We start from the raw sequence: 22,560 nt of genomic DNA, 5'->3' as shown, positions 1-22,560 counted from the left end.
ACCCACTATAATTCCTAATAGAGTTGTCAAATATAAGACCAGGGAGCAGATTATTGGAAGCTGACTGGACGTAGGTAAGAAATTGAAGTGTTTATACTCATATGAGGGTGAAGGATTCCTTGCTCCATTAACCATTTCTTGGATGACCTGACATACTTGTCTTATTTTGTCAGTATAATAGCAAGTTTTGTTACCACTTATTTAATCTTCAAGAGTTAGAAACATTAAAAAGAGTGATATATATATATATATATATATATATATATATATATATATATATATATATATATATCTTTTTTTTGGGGGGGGGGGGGGGGAATTGTTAGAGAGAATTCAGTGGTAAAAAATATTTATTATTATAAATAGTGATTTACAGCTTTTGTTCCTTGAAATTAACTATTTTATACAAAATTTCAAGTATTATTGATAAAATGAAAATGTTTAATTGAAAATTTTTTCTGCAGCTCCAGACCGAAGAAACACTAGTTTATTTATTGATACAACACAAATGCCACCAGCCCCACCAAAGAGACTCATTAAAAAGGTATGTAAAATACATATATCAGTAACTTCTGTCTTGAAAACAAAGCTAATTATATATTTTTACTTAAAAAAATACTAGGGTGTTACTCAGTGTTTTTGTAGAAATCCACAGATGTATCCTAATTTTCCTCTTTTTCTCATGCTCTTCCATGGTAATTGTCAGGTGTGCTTCCATGTTTTTCTAATTCTGTAAGCAACTGGAAATCAGTAACTTTCTAGCAGCTGTTTTGGGCCATATGTAAGATGGAAATTACAGAAGACAAAAGTGATGGTGGGGAAAAAAGGACCAAAGATGCTGTACATTGAAAATAGGCACATGTATGTTAATAATGCAGTTGAAACTGAACTTTAACATATCATTGCTTTCATTGCTATCAAAGTGTAGCATGAGTATATAGAGTTGCAGTTGCAACAAGATGAAAAGAGTCATACTGCCAGTGTGATGAAATACAGGCATATCTTTTATTACAGTTTAACTAGATATGTCTGCTGTAAATAAAAATTAAACACTGTATTAATGTGTTATCAACAGAATACAACTCATGGTTTACTTTGATTAATGAAGAAGCTGCTTGAAAGTTTCTTGGGCATGCAGCCAGATTGATTGATCATTGTGGAATGAATTTTCAATTGTGTAATGTACCATCAACATTTCATTCCACAATGATCAATCTGACTGGATGCCCAAGAAACTTTAAGACAGCATATTCACCAACCCATGGACACACAATGAAGAAGCTTCAAGTATAGCACTGAATATTTTGCAAAAACAAGGCTATTATATAAAATGAGATGCTTATCATTACCAATGAGGATTTCATCCCATTAGGTTTGCATACACATGTCTTAATTTTGGCTTTGAGATATATTGCCAATATTAACATCTACAGAAATACTGTTTACAACACTTGCCTATGCCACAACAAAACATTTTCTTTTACGTATTTGGTTGAAGGAAGAGGATGGCTGCAATCTCCACATGGTCTCAGTGCTGTGTGGTGCATCGTAATCTGCTACATTGTATAATCATCCTACTGCCTTAAAGAAACCATACTATTGATGGACATAGATGAAACTTTTGTAGTTCATATCCATGAAATCATTTTAATAAGTATTGAGAGGCTCTGACTTGTACCTCCAAGATAAAGTTAATTTAGTCTGTGCTCCTACAATAAAGTTATTTAGTTGTATATGTTTAATGCAATCTTTAGAAACTGCAATAAAAGTCTTATTAAGACCAGACACATTTTGCTTTATTTTAAAGCATCTTCAGAGGTCACTATAACAGTTTCGTATTTTCTTTTATAATTTTGTTAGTTATGATAATTAACAGTTCACATGCTTTAGTCATTAGTATAAACAATTTTTATTCTTTTTGTTACTCACTCTCTGTTATGTGTTCTTGTGGTAACTGATTGTAAATAGCTAGGTCTTGTTCTATTATCTTGTATGTTCTTTGACTGGGATTGTGGAGTAAATGTTTTCTACATCAACTGGGACCAACATAGCTGTATCTGGAATATATAGATCTTTCATGTGGTTTATTAGTTCTTCTATGTTTTTCACTGTCAGCTTGTGTTTTACACTGTTGTGTATGTGTAGTATATGTGTGATGAGGATGTACGTGGATGCTTTTCTGTAGTTAACAGCTGGTCTCACACTTTATGAAGCTTTGGTTGGTGAGCTTTGGGGCATTAGGATCATGCGCAGATTGGTTTTTGTCTGTCATCCAGTGTGCCTAATTTTTCATTTGTGTATGGAACCTTCTTGTTGTGTCTGACTTTAGTTTTGTGATTTTATTCTGTGAATTGAATTCTTGTATCTTGTTATTGTATTCTTGTTTATCCATAAGGAAAAATGTATTCCTTTTGTCTGCCTTTGTTGTAACTGCATTGTCTCAGTGTAGTTTTTCTTAAAGAGTTTTTATAGTTTTAGCTTCTGTGGTTATCTCTCTTGCTTTATTGTGTTCATGTCCTCATTATGTGATGTTTTTAATTTATTTGCCTATTAATTCTCTTGTTACGCATATGTTCATGGTGCTTGTGTCTTTCCACTGTTCTTGAGATAACATGTTCTCAGATTGCATGACCAGACTTTCTATGAAATGTTCATTTATTTCTGTGTTTACATTGTGTTTTAAACCTTCATGTAACAGCTGTATTTCTTCTTCATTAAGTTTGGTGTCTGCGAGGCTTATGAAACATGGGTAGAATTGATGTGTATGGGTCTGTCTGCTTGGGGTGTTTAACTGAATTTGTTTGTCCATAAGCATCTTTAGTTTCTTAGTCTGTCTTCACTTTAGTTGTTCTATGATATTACAAGTGTGTTTGTCACCTTTGTTCAGCATATAGCAGAGAAGGGTGTTGTTGCTTATAGTGTCAGCTAAGTGCAAGTGTGCTTCATACAATTTATGATTCAGCGTGCATTTTGTGTGTGTGTGTGTGTGTGTGTGTGTGTGTGTGTGTGTGTGTGTGTGTGTGTGTGTGTAATGTTTTAATTTCAGTTGAAAGCCAGCATTTTTGGGCTAATGATTTTGGTCTCTGAGCTGCATGTGAACTGCTTCTGATTGTTACCTTGACGTGCTTGGGTTGAAGCTTATTAAATTTACAAATTTATTTAAATTTATCTTATTTAAATTTATTTAAATTGATGTGTTGTATCACATGATGAAGCTTGAAATAGATATTTTGGTACTTCAGGTTAAGGTCTCCATGAAATGCTGTACTGGACATCTTATGAAGGGCTTATTTCAATAATGGTACAAGTCCATTTTTGTTCATTGTGAGATACAGAGTCCTAAAGTTAAATGAGTGCTGAAAAACCTGCAGTTGAGATACCAGAAATATTCAAGCATATAGCTTCTTGCTAGAGATGAACCTTTCTTTCTGTTTGTTTGTATCATTAATTTCAGAAGCATTATAGACAGAAAAGTGGAGGTAATGGACATGTAACACTATTGAAATAAGCCCTTCATATTAATGTTGTCTTCTTTGTTTTTCATCTGCTTTTTTTCTGCAGTTGCACATATACAAGTTGTAGAGATTAATTGCCATCTTTAGCAACTGTAATAAAAGTCGTAGTAAGACCAGATGCATTTAGCTTTATTTTAAGGCATCTTCAGTGGTCACTGTAACAATATGGTTTTTCCTCTTACAGTTTTATTTCTTATGGTCATTAACAGTTCACATGCATTTCTTATTACTATTAACAATTTTTGTTCTCTTTTTTACTCACAGTCTTTTTGTTGTTTTTTGTATTCTTCTTCATCTTCCATGTGTATTTGTTGAGTTTTTTCACACAGAACTTTCACTTCACTTAATATACAGGGTGACAATTATTGAACTATGTGAAATAAAATCATCATAACTTCTGAATGATTTGGGTTAGGATGTTCAAACTGCGCAGTTTGCCATGGGGTATGATGGGAATTAATATGGTTTGGTTTACCAATGAAGCCCACTTTCATTCGGATGGGTTCATAAATAAGCAAAATTGGTGCTTTGGGAGGAACTGAGAATCTGCATTTTATGATTAAGAAGTCTCTTCACCCTCAACAGGTGACTGTATGGTGTACAGTGTCCAGTCACGGAATAATCGGTGTGATATTACTTGACAGTACAGTGATTACTAAATGGTATGTGAAGATTTTGGAAGATGATTTCATCCCCATTATCCAAAGTGACCCTGATTTCAACAAGATGTGATTCATGCAAGATGGAGCTCAATCCCATTGAAGCAGGAGAATGTTTGAAGTCCTGGAGAAGCACTTTGGGGACCGTATTCTGGCTTTGGGTACCTAGAGGGCACTGGCATGGGCTTCAACTTGCCATCATATTCCCAGGATCAGAACACATGTGACTCTTTTTGTGGGGCTGCATTAAAGACAAGGTTTACAGCAATATGGACAAACAAATTCATTTAAACGCCCCAAACAGACAGACCCATACACATCAGTTATAGAGAAGAAACACATAATTAATATCCAGAAAAACTTCAGTAATTAGACGCTATTTATACTAGTAAAACATATTGTTGAGAAAGAACAATCCCCATAGACACCACAAAATAATATCACACACTAGGCAATATCCCTTTCTTAGATCATACACCAGTGCACCATAGTAAAGCAATAACTTATACACACAGTAGCTAGGACATGTTAGCTCTCTTCACAAACAAACATACACACACACACACACACACACACACACACACACACACTTCTCTCTCTCTCTCTCTTTGGAAAATATAAACACTCACAGAGTGATAGCAGTTGCTTCCAGCACTACCCAAACAAACAAAATATGAATGCATCCCACAATAGCAAAATAAAACACACAAAATGGCCAGAGGACACTGATACTTCCCAGCACAGAAATGTGAATACAGGGTGACTATTATTGAACTATATGAAAAAAAAATCATAAATTAGTTACAAACTACAGCATGCTCACACTTTGGGTGAGCAGTTGAGCGTCCCACAAACCAACCATCATCATCATGCACACACTTTATTCAACATATAAACATCACAAAACATATTTGGATTTAGGTTATGATATGTTCAATATGCCTGCCATTACTGGCGATGATGTGGCGCAGATGAATAGCAAAATTCTGCATGGCTCATTGAAGTGTCAGAATATTGAGGCTGTTGATGACCACCTGAATGTCTGTTTTCAGCTCAGCAATGGTTTTGGGGTTATTACTTTGGAAGTTTCTTGTAAGTATAGGAGATGTTTCTGGTTGCTGAATCTGTCTATTTTCTTGTCTTTTGCTATTGTGGTAGGGTGGTGGTTTTCTTGCCAGAGGTGTTCTGCAAATGTTGAATGGCAGGTGTCTTACATCCATCATCTTTTGTTTTTCTTACCTTATTTCAAAAATTATGCCTGTCTGTTGCAGGTATAGAGCATCACAACTGTTACATTGGAGTTAGATTTTGGTAGATGTCAGTTCAATCTTCTTGTTTTTTGACATTTTGGCATAGAGTTGTTGCTTTGGTATGCTATTTTTATCATTGTTTCTTGAGGATGTTCCCATTTCTAAGTGTCAGTTCATTTCTGCAAGTGAGAGTGCACCAGCTTGTCTGTTGAGTTTCTATGTTGGTCTCTTCTTGTGTAGTCTATGCTCCTACACCATTGATTTGAGCTCTTTTGTTAGCTGATTGCACTCAGAAGATCACAGACACAATGACAGGACTGAAAGTTACTGAATTGTCCGCAGGTCTCAGTATATGTCCTCGCATCTCTCGAGATTTCAGTGACAATTCAGAGAAGTTCTTGAAAATTATCAACATTTAGCATTTCAGTCAATCTCCACTGTGTTTAAAGAGTGAATCATGTTTGTCTTAGTAATAATAATTTCTTTTTGTGTTTGTAATATGATTTTGAGCCCATAGCTTGTTTCTTTGACAGTTGGTTTCAGCTGCTTTAAAATATATATACTTGACCTGTGTCTGTCTAAAAGACATTGGGGCTAAGGCAAGATGCTTATACTTTGCCATAAGTGATATGAATGCATTACTTACCACTCACACAAACTTATGGTCAGTAATAGGTCACTACTGTTAATAGTCTTGAAATGAAATTTTTATTTTTGTCACAGTTCAATACCTTCCATTCAATGAAACTGAGTTAACAAACTGGCATGTAATTACATTAACGTTGGTATACAACTGTACTATGTGCAACAACTCACACATTAAATATTCAGTGCAAGTAAATAATGTAGTTATTTAAAATTGATGCACATCTTTATCATCATGAGATGCATAGCCAATATTAATGTGCTAAAGCTTAAAATTTTTAATGTGTGATATAGATTGTTTGTCTGTAAAAGCAAAATTCAGGCAGTGACAAAACACCAGATGTGTAAATGTTACCTGATGAATAGTAAATCTGTGGTCAAGTGCTCACTTATCATTGACAGCACTGCTAATATCTTTGATAGCACTGCTAATATGTGTTGGTTCCACCATATTGAAGTCTTTTCAAGAATTTTATTTGCATAATTGAAATTGGACATCCACCAAGTGATCAAGCTACAATTTTAATGAGAAACAAATTGTTTTATAAAACCCACACAGTTAAAATCTGCTGTTAATAACTTTTATGTATGAATATGGTCTTTGCCGACTTTAAGTTTGATCCTCCTCACAGCAAATCTCTTTTGTCTTTCTATAGATGGTAATTCAAAGTACACCAATTCATGTAGAATATAGTGCTCCCTCTGAAGTTTTTGTATATATGGTTTTGATAATATCACCTTTGGTACAATTGATGAATGGTTAATTAAGTTTGCACAGTCATCAGAAAATGGAATTAGTTTTCTGTAAGTTCTTTTAGGAAGTCATTGAATATAAATTGTAGTTACAAATTATGTTTGCACCATTTGGTGGCTTCAATCTTGATCACAACAATGCTTATTTGTCACATTACATAAATTTTCTGACCAAAAATAGTAATAAGACATTAAATTGTGTGTTATATAACCTTCAAGCCTCTGCACAGTGCTTGGTGGAGGGTATCCTGTACCACTACTAATCATTTTCTTTCCTGTTCCACTTGCAGATAGAGCAAGGGAAAAAATGACTATCTACAGCCCCCCATATTAGCCTAATTTCTTGTATCTTGTCTTCGTGGTCCCTACACAAAATGTATGTTGATGACAGTAGGATCATTCTGCAGTCAGCTTCAAATGCCAGTTCTCTAAACTTTCTCAGTAGTGTTCTTCAAAATAAATGTCTTCTTCCCTCCAGGGATTCTCATTTGAGTTCCCAAAGCATATCTGTAACACTTGCATGCTAATCAAACCTACCACAACAAATCTAGCAGCTCAACTCTGAACTACTTCAATGTCTTCTTTCAATCCAACCTGGTGCGGATCACACACACTCAAGCAGTACTCAAGAATAGGTTACACTAGCATCCTATATGTAGTCACCTTTACAGATGAATCACACTTTCCTAAAATTCTCCCAAGAAATTGAAGGCAACCATTTGCCTTCCCTACCACAATCCTCACATGCTTGTTCCATTTCATATCATTTCGCAACATTATACACAGATGTTTAAATGATGTGACTGTGTCAAGCAGGACACAACTAATGCTGTGTCCAAACATTATGGTTTCTTTTCTTTTTTGGCATGGACTGACCACTAAATGCCTATCTGTAAACTAACTGGTCAGATTAAAAGTTGAATCAGATGATTTACTATTATGGAAACAGATTCTTGCAAGAATCTGAAGAGATATGTCATAAGAGAATGCAGTAGGCTATTGCACAGCTTTAGCTTTGGTGGTCACATTTAGGTTTACACTTACTCTTGACACTAACACTGCTTCATTTTCAATAGTCAGGTACCTGAACAGAGCACTGCAACAAGCTAAATAATGTATGCAGAATATAATAAGCGATGTAACTGAGCAGTGTCAATGAAACAAAAGAAAACATATTCAGTCAGTAATAATGCAGTGGGAACACTCTATAGGACCATTTTCCCCTGAAGTCTTAAGAGAAGATTGAGATTTTATTATTTTATAATAGTGAAGATCTTACTGCACTGCATCACAGGATAAAGATCTTATAATATAACTCCACACAGTTTAAAACTAAAAATAGAGATCGCTTGCATAAATATGACACATATATCAAAACAATTCTGCAGGGTTGCACTGTGTGTGGAAAAAATTTGAGAGAAATATCATGGTTAAATGTCATACTACAGTCTTAAGAGAATGTCCTTCAGTCCAGAAGCCATGTATTACATGCTGAGAATATTTCAGATCTGGCTAGACATACTGTGTAAAATGTAAGGTACAAACTGCAAGAGAACTGAATTTGACAGTGTAGAGGTTCTTACGAAAGTTATTAACTACACCAAAACAGAATTAATCATATAGCAAACAGATGTCTCATGCTACACATAACAAAAAGGCAAATAATGTTACATTCCTGATAGATAGTGAAGTTAAAGAAATTCTTTCTGAGCAGCTCCTATCATACAGAAAAAAAATTTACCTATAAATTTCAAATTAATTGGGACAAATGTATTCCATACACACACATGTTACTAAACTAAATATTCTTATCTGGTACATGAACTCATCTGCAAATGGTCAATACATAGCCATATTGAAATACAATTTATGTTAACAATCTGTAAATTGCCTTGTTCCATACACCCTATCGTGCAAGTAACCTATGGTACATGAAAATAACTAATTATCTAAGAAACAAATCTAAACAAAAATATGACTGTCATTATATAATATATGTGTACTATTAAAGCACATATTGTACATTTAACCTACAGTCTGAGATTTCAAATTGGTTGTCATGATTTTGTGCAATTATAAAAGAGGTTTGAATGTTGAATTTGTATTTTTTGGAGGTTCCTTAGAGGAAAAATTGCAGTTAAACTGTTGGAAAGATGGCTGTCCATTGAAGAGATTTCATACACTTGAAACAGGACATGCAAGTTGCTGAAGTGGCATCCAATTAAAACACTTGCATCAGGCTGTGGTGCCACATGCCATTTATTTCACTTGAAACAACATTGATAAACAAATGTTGATACTGTGAGAAAAATGATAGCAGAGGCCTTGAAAAATACCAGGTGATCAAAAAGTCAGTATAAATTTGAAAACTGAATAAATCATGGAATAATGTTGATAGAGAGGTACAAATTGACACACATGCTTGGAATATACAAAAATTCAAAAAATGTCTGACAGATGGTGCTTCATCTGATCAGAATAGCAATAATTAGCATAACAAAGTAAGACAAAGCAAAGAGATGTTTTTTACAGGAAAAGCTCAATATGTCCATCACCATTCCTCCACAATAGCTGTAGTCAAGGAATAATGTTGTGAACAGCACTGTAAAGCATGTCCGGAGTTATGGTGAGCATTGGCGTCGGATGTTGTCTTTCAGCATCCCTAGAGATGTCAGTCGATCATGATACACTTGCGACTTCAGGTAACCCCAAAGCCAATAATCGCACAGACTGAGGTTTGGAGAGCTGGGAGGCCAAGCCTGATGAAAGTGGTGGCTGAGCACACGATCATCACGAAACGATGCGCACAAGAGATCTTTCACGCATCTAGCAATATGGGGTGGAGCGCCATCCTGCATAAACATCGTACGCTCCAGCAGGTGTTTATCAGCCAGGCTGGGGATGATGCGATTCTGTAACATATTGGCATATCTCTCACCTGTCACGGTAGCAGTTACAAAACAAGAATCACGCATTTCCTCGAAGAAAGAAGGCCCGATAACGGTAGATGTGGTAAATCCAACCCATACTGTGGCTTTCTCATCGTGCAATGGAGTTTCCACGACAGTTTTAGGATTTTCGGTAGCCCAAATTCTGCAGTTGTGGGCGTTGACAGACCCTCGGAGCGTGAAATGAGCTTCATCGGCCCACAACACGTTACTCAACCAATCGTCACCTGCCGCCATCTTTTGAAACACCCACACCGCAATTGCCCTCTGCTTCACTAAATCGCCAAGTAACAGTTCATGATGAAGATGGATTTTGTACGGATAGCATCAGAGAGTACGCCTAAGTGCCAACCAAACAGTAGTGTATGGAATGCCGGTGCGACATGTGACTTCACAAGTCCCCGTGCATAGACGAACCCGCTACAGTCTCCATTTCTTCCTGAACTGTCTCAGCAGCATTATGCCTTGTGCTCGGTTGGCCACTATGGGGTCTATCGTCTAAACTACCCATGGCTTCAAACTTCGAAATCATTCTCGCCACAGCTGCATTTGTCAACGTACCTTTACCCGTTCGAATCCCCTGCCTATGGCGATAGGATCGTGCTGAACTAGCACAGTCCCCATTCTGATAATACAGCTTCACTGAAAGCACCTTTTCAGATAACATCAACATGCTTTGACTGCTGGCGCATCTGATTCTCTCTCTCATTACAGCTCCTTTTATACATGATTGTCATGTGCAGTCACTGACATTTTGCTGTCCAGCACCATCTGTCGGACATTTTGTGAACTTTTTTTTTTTTTTTTTTTTTTTGGTGTTCTAATAAAGCCCCATGTCATTCCAAGCATCTGTGTCAATTTTTACCTCTCTATCTACATTATTCCATGGTTTATTAAGTTTTCAAATTTATACTGACTTTTTGATCACCCGGTGTATCTGCAGTGATTGAGAAAGCTCTAAATGTTGGTGCAAAAGTAAAACAAATGTATGCTACTGTTTGTGAATATTACAGTGCTCTGAATTAATGGTCTGAATCACTTCAAAGTTGGAGGATGTGTACAACAGTGGAATCATAATAAGTTATTAAGATTGCAGAGAGATGGTGTGTACATAGGCCTAGCAGTGCCTATTTTTGTGTGTTCAGACAGGTCAGTGGTTATGCCTTGTCCAGTTGGTGCAAAGCTGTCAAAGAAAGTGGAAATTTGAAAGTGAATACCAGTATGCTTCATCACTGTCAAAGAATGCAATAGCAGTGTATGAGTGGGTTTGAGTAGGACAGAATGTTTGGTCCCTGGGAAACAGGTTTATCATACTCTGACATTGTGGCCCATAAAAGGTATGTTGATATGACAGTGATGGGTGTGTGGAACTAGTGGATAGAAGAAGATCACACTCAGTGGTGAGTGGGTACTGAACTACACAATGTGACAATAATGAGGGGCAACTGCTATCTAGTTCACATGGCCGTAACTGACAGAACAGCTTTGTCAACAATGTTGATTTCATATTGGAGTACTGCAACATGTGTAGACATGGCTGCATCAACAATTCAGTACCAACTTATAAGCACTGGATTGGTGGCATGCAAGCCATTGTGTTGCCTTCCATTGACCATAAAGCACACAACTGCTTTGGACTGCAATGACAGAATGCCTTTACTGCCAAGCTGAGTGGCAGAATGTAGTGATGGCTGTGTATGTGTTTCTTTCTACCACAGTGAACACAGTGGGGCAGACTGCATTGTTAAGTAGCATAGTGGACAAATGGCAAGTGTGATGGTTTTGGAATGCCATTATCTATAACATGAAGTCTTGTCTCCTATATATTGAGGGAAATCTGAACTACAAACACTACATCAGGGAAGCCTTAGAGCCTGAGGCATTGCCCCTCCTAAAACCAGCTACACTTATCATATTTTAACAGGACAAAGCCTGGTAACATGTGGTGAGGAATGTGAAGGCCTTCTTTGAAGAAAGACATGTACGTCTGCTTCCCTGTCCTGCACATGTACCTGACAGGTTTCCCATCAAACTAGTCTGGGGTATGGTTGTTCAGCACCTTGTTCATTCTGTTTTTCCTGTGGACAGTGTTGATGTTTTATAGGCATGCCTAATACCCATATGACAGTATGTTTTTCAGTAATATATCCAGATTCTCTTTCAGCCCATTCGATGACATCTAAAGACTCTGTTTGTAGCACTGCAGCTTTCTCACTACAATGAATTCTAACAGTCAAGGCACTTGTATAGTTCTGCAATTCTAATAATTTATATATTGTCATGTCCTTAATCAGTGGAATAAATATCATTGTAATCACATGTCTCCTTCTTGGTGTTGCAATTTTCATGAACAGTAGTGTTTGTGCATTAGCATTATGACATACCATTCCAGTATTTGGTATTCTTCGTAAATACTTCACCATTCCCAAACAGTTGTAGCATTATGACACTTCATTGATGGCTGATGTGAAAGTTCAGTTAGTGATTTTTCAGATCAGTATAGAAGTTTCAGCATATAGCTATTCCCTCTCACAAGTAACAAGTAATAATTGTATATAAAATCTTCTAACCTGATCTGAAAAATCAACATTATGTCACTTGTGTCTGTGATCGAAAACTGCAAGAACAAATTATATTATAAATGTTCCTGTGTGCAGACCTGTAATATAAAGTGAACTGAGAGCTATAAACCTATATGTAGAGATATTTCCTAGTGTGCCTCAGTGCTAACCACTTGCAAAATAATTTCTGAAATATTTTGTTTTTTCTTTATGATTACAGGGTTCATCAATTGTAGGCAGCATAGATTCAGCTATGGATATTAATGCTGATGCTGAAACTGAAAGCAGTAGTGATGGGCATGACCTGCGTGATTCTGGGTACTCAGAGTTTCCAATGTCCCGCACCACTCCAACCAACAATTTTAACAATATGCCGTATGAAGACTTTGTATTACCAACACATTTTGGTGAGGTGAACATTTCACCACCAGTTCTATCACCTCGCACCCAATCATTTCCTACACCACCACCAGTTCCTCCAAAAGCAACAGCCAACATGATTCCAAATATATCACCAGAAACTTCCCCTCCAAGAACAAGCAGTGGAACCTTGGAACGAAATCAACACTTATCTTCCTTTGTCGACAGTGGTGTAATTACATTGCCATTGTGTATTGCAGAAAATTACTCAGTTCCAAAGAAAAATGAAAACGTACAGTAAATTTTACTGATCATATTTGTGCTGTGAGTCCATTTAGTGACTGCTGCTGTCCAGTGTGTACATACCAAAAAACATCCTGAACTCCAGCACCAAAGAGTGTGCCTACTCTTTTCAGTTTGTGCAATAATTTATGTATGTTTATCATATTCCATACATTTCTTCCACTAAATTTGTGACCTTTCAGCAAGAAACTGCTGTGCAAACAGGAACCTTTTATGAAGTATTAGTACCTTAGTTCTATGTTCTTAACTGCAATGAACTTTCATGCCAGTTAGTGCGATACTGCATGTTTTTCAGTTCAATTATTTTGTATTCCAAGTTCTCAAATGAGAGATGGATGTTCAGGATGAGAATATACTATAAAAGAGCATTTTTTTGTGCTCAGACTGTCTGTGAAAAACTTTTTGTGTGTAGTATGTGTCTTTCAGTAATTACTACATTATGCATATGAGAGAATGTAATATTTGATTATAAGGAGTCACGTAAATAGGTGCAACTGAAGTTTTCATTAGTTTACATTTCTGTGCCACATTTTACTATATTCACTGTGAATTTTTCATTCATATTTATAAAAAATGGCTGTTGAGTCCTTAATTTCTGATTGTGACACTCAGTTCAAATGTTTTCTTAAAAAAATAATCAAACAACCAGATGGTCAGGTTTTTGGTAGAGAGATACAATGCTGACAAAAGTGTTTGTTGGTGTAATATACTCCATTTTTGTTTGATCATTTGAATGTCTATGCTATGTGGGATTTAGACACTAGTTCACAGCATGTGAAGTGTGAACACCAAAGCTGGGTTGTCATCATACGTTTTGCAATACTATAGCTAGCATGTTAAGTGATACCAAGATCACATACTTGTTGTAATTTTTGTATATTGGAGTAATGAATAAGGAATTCATAGTTATGTTCTCATTATGGTAGAACAGAGCAAAAATAACACAAACAAGGGTGATACATAATTTCACTATTTTAATGAATAGCAAAGATAAGTGGATGTACACTGATCCTCAGGAAACTAATTTGATTTTGAAACATTTGTGATTTTATAATTTGTGAAACTGGTAAAAAACTATTCCTAATGTATTATCTTTATCTTTTTCCTTTAATGAGGGAATTATGTAAATATGATAGTATGATAGAATGAAACTGTACAGATAATTAGTTAATCATTGATTACATGAGAGAAAGAAACCTGTATATGGAGCAATCACATAAATTCTGTTAGTGTAAGTTATTTTTATTTATATGTGTAACAGATGTACATACTAAAGTGAGGTAACTCAGAAAGTCTTCTTTGATAAATATTGAAATAAAAAAGAAACCCATTACCCATTTCTTTTATTGTTGTCAAAATTATTTCCTTCTCATGACAACAATTATCATGGCATATTATTTCTGTGGCTCTACTTTTCCCTCATGAAATTTTAAACTTCCATCTCTGTTCCTTGTGGGCCATTATTTGCCTATATACCTGTGATACAGAGTGTTTGTCCCATTTCATTCAGTGACACATTGTAGGAAAGAAACAGTGTTTAAAGTCCTTTATATACATTGTTATTAATGGTAACTTCACCAAAACTCTGAAAAATATAGAAAACAGCAAATTATTTTTATATTTCTTGCTGAAAACTGATTCTTGAACAGACATTAGTAGCTTTTCACAAATTCTTTCTTTCCAGAGATTGTGGCGTAAAAGCAAATGACGTTTTGAAACTATCGTGTTATCTGATTGAATCAGTCATCAATTGGGCTGCCTATCAGATGTCCAGACTCCACTGCCAATCTGATCTAGAGCAAATTCCTGTCATTTGTACAGTATCCAAGAATAGGTTGCAATGATGCATTTTATACATTTTATATTATGAAAACATTCAGCTTACCAGTCTTCCACAAATGAATCAGTAATCTAATTTATTTTACATAGTGTCATTATTTGATATCATACCTACAAACCAGTATGTAAAACCAACTGTACAGTGTCCATATTTGTGTGTTTAACCTACTGGAATAGTGGGTAATAAAATATTTCATAAGCTTCATTTTTTAAAATTCGAATTGAGAGATAAATCTCACAATAATTTCTAGATTCATAATTGGTTAATACATTTTTGAGATTTGAGATTACATGCAGCAGCTCATGTAAAGATTTAACATTTACAGAAATTCTTGTACACAACTTTTGTATCCAATCTTGAATGACAATGAACTTGCTGATACTTTGATTGACAATGCACTAAGACTCATCTCATCACACAGTGAAAATATACCCCTTAATGTGACAAATGAGATAGTTGTTCCTGTAAGTTATAGGTTTTTTTCTAGTCTCTTTCTGTGACAAAATTGCAGTCTGCAAATTTTTGTGTGGAACTGCTAAATGACATGTTTCTATTAAGATATGCTATATAATTTTATATTCAAATATTTTATTACTTTGGTACTAATTTATGATATTTGAATAAAGAAGAAGTGAAATGAATAAAGTTATGGATGTATGACTACACTGTTAGAATTACAAAGCATAAAAAGTAGTATCAGGTGAAGTAGAAGTTAATGATATTACGTTATGTAGAAAGTGAAATGGTCCAACAGCTGCTGATGCTAATGCTCTAGACATCAGAGAACTGGAACCATGACACTCGTGGTAATATTCTCACATTTCAAATACAGTTGACTGAAATTCTTATTTATAATTTTTGTGCATTCTTTCTTTTCTGTGGATGCACTGAAACAAGCAATATGAAACAGTTAAAGTGTAAGGAAGATGTTAATTTCGGTTATTTGCCACAGTATATTTTTTATGAGACTGCTTTATTTTTCCATAGTTTGTGGAAAACATGACAGATAAGAAATGATTTCATGTGGATTAGTGTCAAGTATCTGAAGACTGTTATTTCATGAGGAGATTATGGTTTTAACATTTCAGTAATTCTTTTTGTAGAGAATATTTTTGTAAATAAAATAAATGTATTCCTCTTTGACCTGTGGTAAAGAATATGTATCACAGGTGTACAGTAGCGAATTAAAAGGCACAATCAGCCTAGAGAATTGTCATTTGATAGTGACTATAATGTCTTTGTTATGCTACAAGCATTAAACTCAGGTAGCATGTAACTGCAACTGCCAGTCTTTTAGACAGACAAGATATTTAATATCATAGAAATACCCGTAGCTCTTCAGTCACATGTGACATTGTTGTTGTACACATTAAAAAGGTAAGAAATTCATAGGAAGAAACTCCTCCATTGCACAATGAGCTGTAACATTAAGACAAAGTAAAAGGTAACTATAAGTGGTCTTTATTTACAATTTGAAAATATATATTTGTGACTACCTGAAGGTAATATTAGAAACTTATTCAAAATTTTCTATTATGTTTATTGTGGAAAATAGTGTAGCATGTAGGAATTAATTGATGAATGAATGGCTGATCTACATTCCAAAAGACTTTCATACAAGCAAGTTTGTTAGGTAATTTTGCCTTCAAGGGTATGGCACATGGGGATCTAGGGAAAATGAGGTGTAGGTAGCATTAGAACAGTCCATGTGTACAGTCTATCAACTTCATATGACAAAGCAAAACAACCAGGTGGATTTGGTTCATAATTCACTTATTTTACATTATCACGTATATTCATGTTGGTAATGTATATGACAAAATTCTGCCAGATTCCTACTCACAATATTACTTATAGTTGTTAATAGATCATTTAATATCAATACCTATTGAATGATTAACTCACAGCCACATAGTTATCATTAGTCACTGATTCAGTTGTTGTCTTTTCTATGCTGAAATGTTGGCAGCTTTGATGTTCAAGATATTAAATTATTCACATCTAACTCTGAAAGCAATATCGGTTTTCTTCAAAATACAAAGACTGATGTATTGCAGCTGTAAACATATTATTAATGTTGTGATGGATATGATATCCATCAGTTCCTACTTTCAGACTATCTGATATTCAATATATTTTTCATAGTACATCACGTTGCCCCATAAGTGTCAAGACATTTACATTTAATTTTATAATCAATGAGTACAACTGAAACTGCCTCAGTTGCTGTGATTTATACTGCATTGCACTGAATCTTCTGTTGTGTACAAAAGTGGATCCTTTTTCCACGTATGTTTATTCAAATTGTTAATACCTATTTTGATGAAGATTTCTTATTTACTGGTGTATTATTAATGACAGAACCAACAATGTTTTGTGGGGGTTGAAGGGACCAGACTGCAAAGGTCATCAGTCCCTCACTGTAAGCCTCAAAGTCTTCTGACACCATTTTATCTCAGAAATATGTGTGGTTTTCATCTGTGAGTGTTCTAGTACTTGGCAACAAAGACATTTCTGAAACTTCTGGAGAAATCTGTATTCATATTTGAGTTGTGCAAGGCAATACACCACAATCATTAAATGACAACTGATTTGTTCCTCTTAGAATCCGAAATATATGTTGTGTGTAGGTAAAAAATGGCCTTAATGTGTGATTCTTTTTTTATCTATTTAACTGTTGTAATCTTTGCATGATATGTATGTAGAAGGAAGTAACATTTCCTGAGAATGTCTTACAAAGACACCCTGTAAGAATTTTAAGAATAGCATTTCATTTGATGCATGATTTCCTTTTTCTACCATCCCACATTGAAAACTGTTAAGTACTTATTTAGTATCCTCATATAAATCAGACAAATCCCCAATTAAATCTGTCATTATATATAGAGTGAATATTTTGTACACCACTTCAACTGTTATTGGTGTATTGTAATTCTTCCAGATTTTTAGAAAAGTTATCTTAGGACATCATTCCCTGAAGAAGATATTGTAATCCATGGATAGTCCTATAAAGCTACAATATTTTTCTAAATTATTTCTAAATATTGTGAATATTAGTACAATAGTGAAAATATCTGGTGGAATATGAGCATTAGAATAAGTGAAGTCAGCCATTCACCATATTATTCAGATGTTGAGCAGTGAATAGGTACATAAATAATAATTTAAACATAACAAATCATGCTGTGTGAATTTGTACCTGCATGTGTGCTATGAAGAAGGATATGAGTTTATAAGCTGAGTACTTGTTTACGTACCTACCCACCACTCAACACCTCTATTTTGCAGCAAGCAGAGGTCCTTACTTGTTCCATTATTTTGCAATTTAGTGCTTTAATGAATCTTTCTCAAAGCATTTTTGACATTTTTCCCAATTATGTCTCGTGTCTTATAAGGATATTGTTAGGAAAAGAGTAATATATCATTTACCACCAATATCACATATTTGAAAACTATATTCATTAATATATAGCTTATGTGTTTAGAATAAAAAGAAGATAACAATTCACTACCTTTTTTAATAGGTGCATAGTAGGATAATGTGATTAACATTCTGTGGTCTGATGCTAACTGTACTGCCAGAATTGTCTCATCATTAGGATATGGACTGTACCTCATTATTATGATAGAACTGATCCCCACTTTATTGCATTGATGGCTAGTATTGCCACTCATTCAAGTTGTCTGTTGCTGCACTTGTGAAATCAAACACTAAACAGGATTTTGACTGAAGTTTGCTGAATATGAAATGAGAATTGTATTACATAGAAATTTTGAGAGGAAATTCCACACCGAGTTTTAACGTTTAACTTAAATGGAAAAAACACAAAAATGTCAGAGAGATCCACTTAGATTTTTTAATGATAGACTTTAAAGGCCTCTCTTACTTTTCAAGAGAAGAATTTTGAAAGAAATGTCATAATTTGATCTGTATGTGTCTACATAAGTTTCTGTAGGCAATAAGAAACTGGTTTTGACTAAACCCTGGAATGATGTGTATTGCTCATTTCCATGTGTCAGCCACATATTTATCATTTACTTCCTTATGCAATGTAGAACTTATTTTGTTATCACACATGTGAAAAAATATTTGGTATTCATTCATACACACACACACACACACACACACACACACACACACACACACACACACACACACTGTAATACACCTTATATGTATTTATAAAAAAAATCTGTTGTTTATGAAAGTAACAACACAGTTTAACAATGAACGACTATAACACAATAAGTGAAAATGGAGCTGAGATATAATTGTTAATCTTAGACAAAGTGTTTTATTTAGTTCATGAATGTGTTTTGAAATGTATATTTGTAATTGGTGGCTATAATAATCTAATTCCAAATATTGAAACCTAAGTCAAGTGTTTCAGAATGTGATACAGTACATAAGTTGTTTGTTTTGTACCTAAGCATACTGCTATATGCCTCACATTTATTTTTATGCATCATAAATGTATATATCAAACTCTGTTGTTTCTATACAGTATCGTTCTGTTGCTTGTAACTTTGTAACTGTGGTATTTCAGCTTTATGTGTTGACCTAGTTGTCTATATCACTCTAGTTGCAGACTTTCCAGTTCCACTCTTTCAGAAGATTTAGTGGTAATGGAGTAGTTACAAATATGTCCACAAATAAATTTTATCAAATCAAAACTTTGTCGCTACAAACAACTTTTTTGCAGCTCACTTTTGTTGTTTGTGAATGGAAAAAATGAAGAGCTCATTCATAATCTAAAAAAAACTGTGCAAAATAAACTGCCTTCCTCAGAACAATACATGTTATTTTTATATGCCTTTAAAACCAATGAAAAATCCAAAACAGAATATATTTATGCACATGAAGATATAATGCATGCATGAGAGGTGGTTCATCCATATCCCTTGGTGGGAGCAGGGTAGGAGGCTGTTAAGATAAACATTTAGAAAATAGCACATGGGAAAGGTATGTGATGTGGAATAAGAGAAAGAGATAAAGACAAGAAGGAAGTGTACGATCCAGATATATTTTTCTCTTAGGGCAGGGTGTAGACTTTAATGGTCACACACTAACTGTATCAATGGACCAAATATCTATTTGGTAAGTTACATATCTTACTATTACGGTTTGTGACATTTTCAGTAAACTGCATCCTATACTGTCGAACAACTGAGAATATAAGCATTCATTTAACAACTCACCAGGGTTACAAATGCATGTGTAATTCTAAAAAAGGTACATAAAAAGCTATGTAAATATACTAACTGTTCATCAACACAAACAAAATCCAACTTTTACAAGAGTTGTGAGATCCTGAACAGAAGAACTCTGAGTACTGCACATTTTTAACTATCTAATCAATAAATATTTTTTTGTGTTTTCTTTAATAAAATACACATCATTGAACATTTTGTAGGTCTATTGCATCATCAATTAAAAGCAACAGACTCTGCATCACTCCTTAGTCCCTCTATTTTCTTTCAATAACAATGTTTCTGAAACGTTATGATACACAAGATGAAGGCTATTAAGCAAACACTCTACACATTCAAAGAAATATTTTTCCTTAACATTTTGTAGACTACTTCAACTCCTTCAGTTCTGTTTAACCCTTATTTTGTCAAGCCTCAGCGAGTGTTTGTGATGTAATGAATTTACTGTCATTGTCTGATTTCTTACAGTAAATGTATGCAATAAACTGTGTGTATGCCTTGGAGTGCTTGGAGTCATTGATGGTCAAGTTAAAGTTCTTCAGAGATGTTTGTAAAGTGAAAAAAACTTGGTACTCACAAAGTAGGCATATATTACCATAAACACAGGTTACTGAGTCAAGCTTATGAGACGACTTAGTGTGTAAAGCTTTTCTTCAGATTTTGTTAAAGAATTTCTTCTAACAATCTGCAGCTCCATTAAATAAAACAGAAAATAAGAACCCACAGTGCACTGGTCTGCAACACGATTTGAACTGTACAGTGGCACCACAAAACAAATGGAAACACTGAGCTAATGAGATGCTACTGGGAGGCGATATGTCTAATCAAAATATTGGGTGCTGAACCTTGGTGTTATATAATTTCAGCGCAGGGACATGCAGCATATGGTATGTGAAACTTTGAAGTGTAAAACTTTCAGTCATGATTACAGTTTCCCCAAGATACAAATGAATAAAACACCTTACTTTAATAGATTTCAATGAAAATTTATTTCAATGGAATAAAAAGTAGTTGGAAATAAACCTTGCCCTACATGTGATGAAACAATAAGATGTCAAACACTATTCACTTCAAAACTGACTGTCTATGTGCAGTCTAGTGCCACATACAAATAGAATTTCAGAAATATGTTGGTGGCATTGGAAGCAAGAAAAAATCCATTAACTAATCATTTGATGCCATGCAGAAATCAGTTCATTTGAAGATTCAAAAGAGAAGAAGCTGAAAATTATGTGCATTAATACAAAATTTAAACTCTAAATTTTGGCAGTGTTCAATTCTGAGCCTTTATATGTTTTTTGCCTTGAGATCCATACATATAATGCGTACTAAGTAACATGTTCATTGCTTTCATAAAGTTACCTTCTTGTTTGGTCCCTAAATGATTTTCCTTTGATTCCTTTCATCAACTTTTTTGTATGTTGTTCATTGGTACTCATAAAATGGACCACCATTCTTGTTCCCACAAGGTATTGGATCAAGGTCGCCAGAAGGCCTTATATTCAAACTGGAATTTCACAAGTAAAGGTTGCTGTACACGGGGCCAGTAGTGGCATCCACTATAACTAGCCAGTACTGGCCACCACCAATTATGGTGCTACTGGCCTTTTGTATAGGGGTACTGGCGCCTTCCATGGCCATTAGCGAGTGGTGGCCAGTAAAGTCAAAAGGTTTGTTTGAGCAGTTACCAGACAGCGCCGGGCAACAGGCTGTACTGCGCATGTGCAGCTATGATGATGTAGGCAGGCTTGGTGCCTGCTCTGCCCATACGCTTTTCATTGCATTTCTGGTGGAATTTCGTAATGGGGCATCACGTGACCATGTGCAGCCCTGCGGCATGTTGTTGAGAGGACATACAGAGTTGTACTTAGAGCGATTGTTTTATCAAATCCCACCCAGATAAAGGATGCAAATAAGGAAGCCGTTCTTGGCAAAATATCATTTCAAAATTAGACTTCACAGCTCAAAGTACCATAACATTTTGCTATGGGGTGAATTTGACAGATTTTTTTTTTAAAATTTGTACTCTGCAATATTGTTATGTAGCATTTCCATTAGGTTTACATCTACAAAGCACTGCATAAAGGTAGTAGGATGGAATACAAATTTCTTGAAAAAAAAAAAAAGTTTATTGTGTAGCTTACACCGGAATAAAGGACAATGAATTTCATGACTATTTCAAAATGTACAAAAAATTAACAAAGTTGTCTGTGAGGCAAAGAAACTATACAACTGACAGCTTATTTTCTACTCTAGCATTAAATATGAAGCCATGTGCGGAGTTAAAATGATAAAACATGGTATGCTGCCAGTCTACAATTTATCATAGAATGGTGTTCTATAAATTTAAGACATCAACACAAATTAGGAAATAACTTCAGGTCTAGAGGAAGTACTAGACAAGTGCCTAGTGATCAAAAAACACTGTTTCACAGAAGGCAGATTTGTAAAATTCTGCTACAGCTGCCATTATATTTGAAACAAAATATTTAGTTCGAAACTACTGACCAAATTT

At 34.9% G+C, this 22,560-nt stretch overlaps 1 protein-coding gene across 1 annotated transcript in view; it reads left to right on the top strand.

The window, feature by feature from the left end:
• The window catches only part of LOC126470030 (dedicator of cytokinesis protein 3), a 1,043,796-nt gene extending 1,024,811 nt beyond the window's left edge, over positions 1–18,985 (top strand). The window contains exons 36-37 of the mRNA XM_050097517.1: positions 465–544; positions 12,552–18,985. Of these exons, the coding sequence (XP_049953474.1) occupies positions 465–544; positions 12,552–12,992 (521 nt within the window). The 3' untranslated portion in view covers positions 12,993–18,985. The remainder of the gene's footprint in view (positions 1–464; positions 545–12,551) is intronic.
• Positions 18,986–22,560: the final 3,575 nt, after the last annotated feature.

The sequence above is a fragment of the Schistocerca serialis genome, chromosome 3 (assembly GCF_023864345.2).
Source record: "Schistocerca serialis cubense isolate TAMUIC-IGC-003099 chromosome 3, iqSchSeri2.2, whole genome shotgun sequence".
In the NCBI taxonomy this organism is placed as follows: Eukaryota; Metazoa; Arthropoda; class Insecta; order Orthoptera; family Acrididae; genus Schistocerca; species Schistocerca serialis.
The sequence above is the reverse complement of the archived record's forward strand: the minus strand, read 5'-3'. Positions and strand labels throughout refer to the sequence as shown.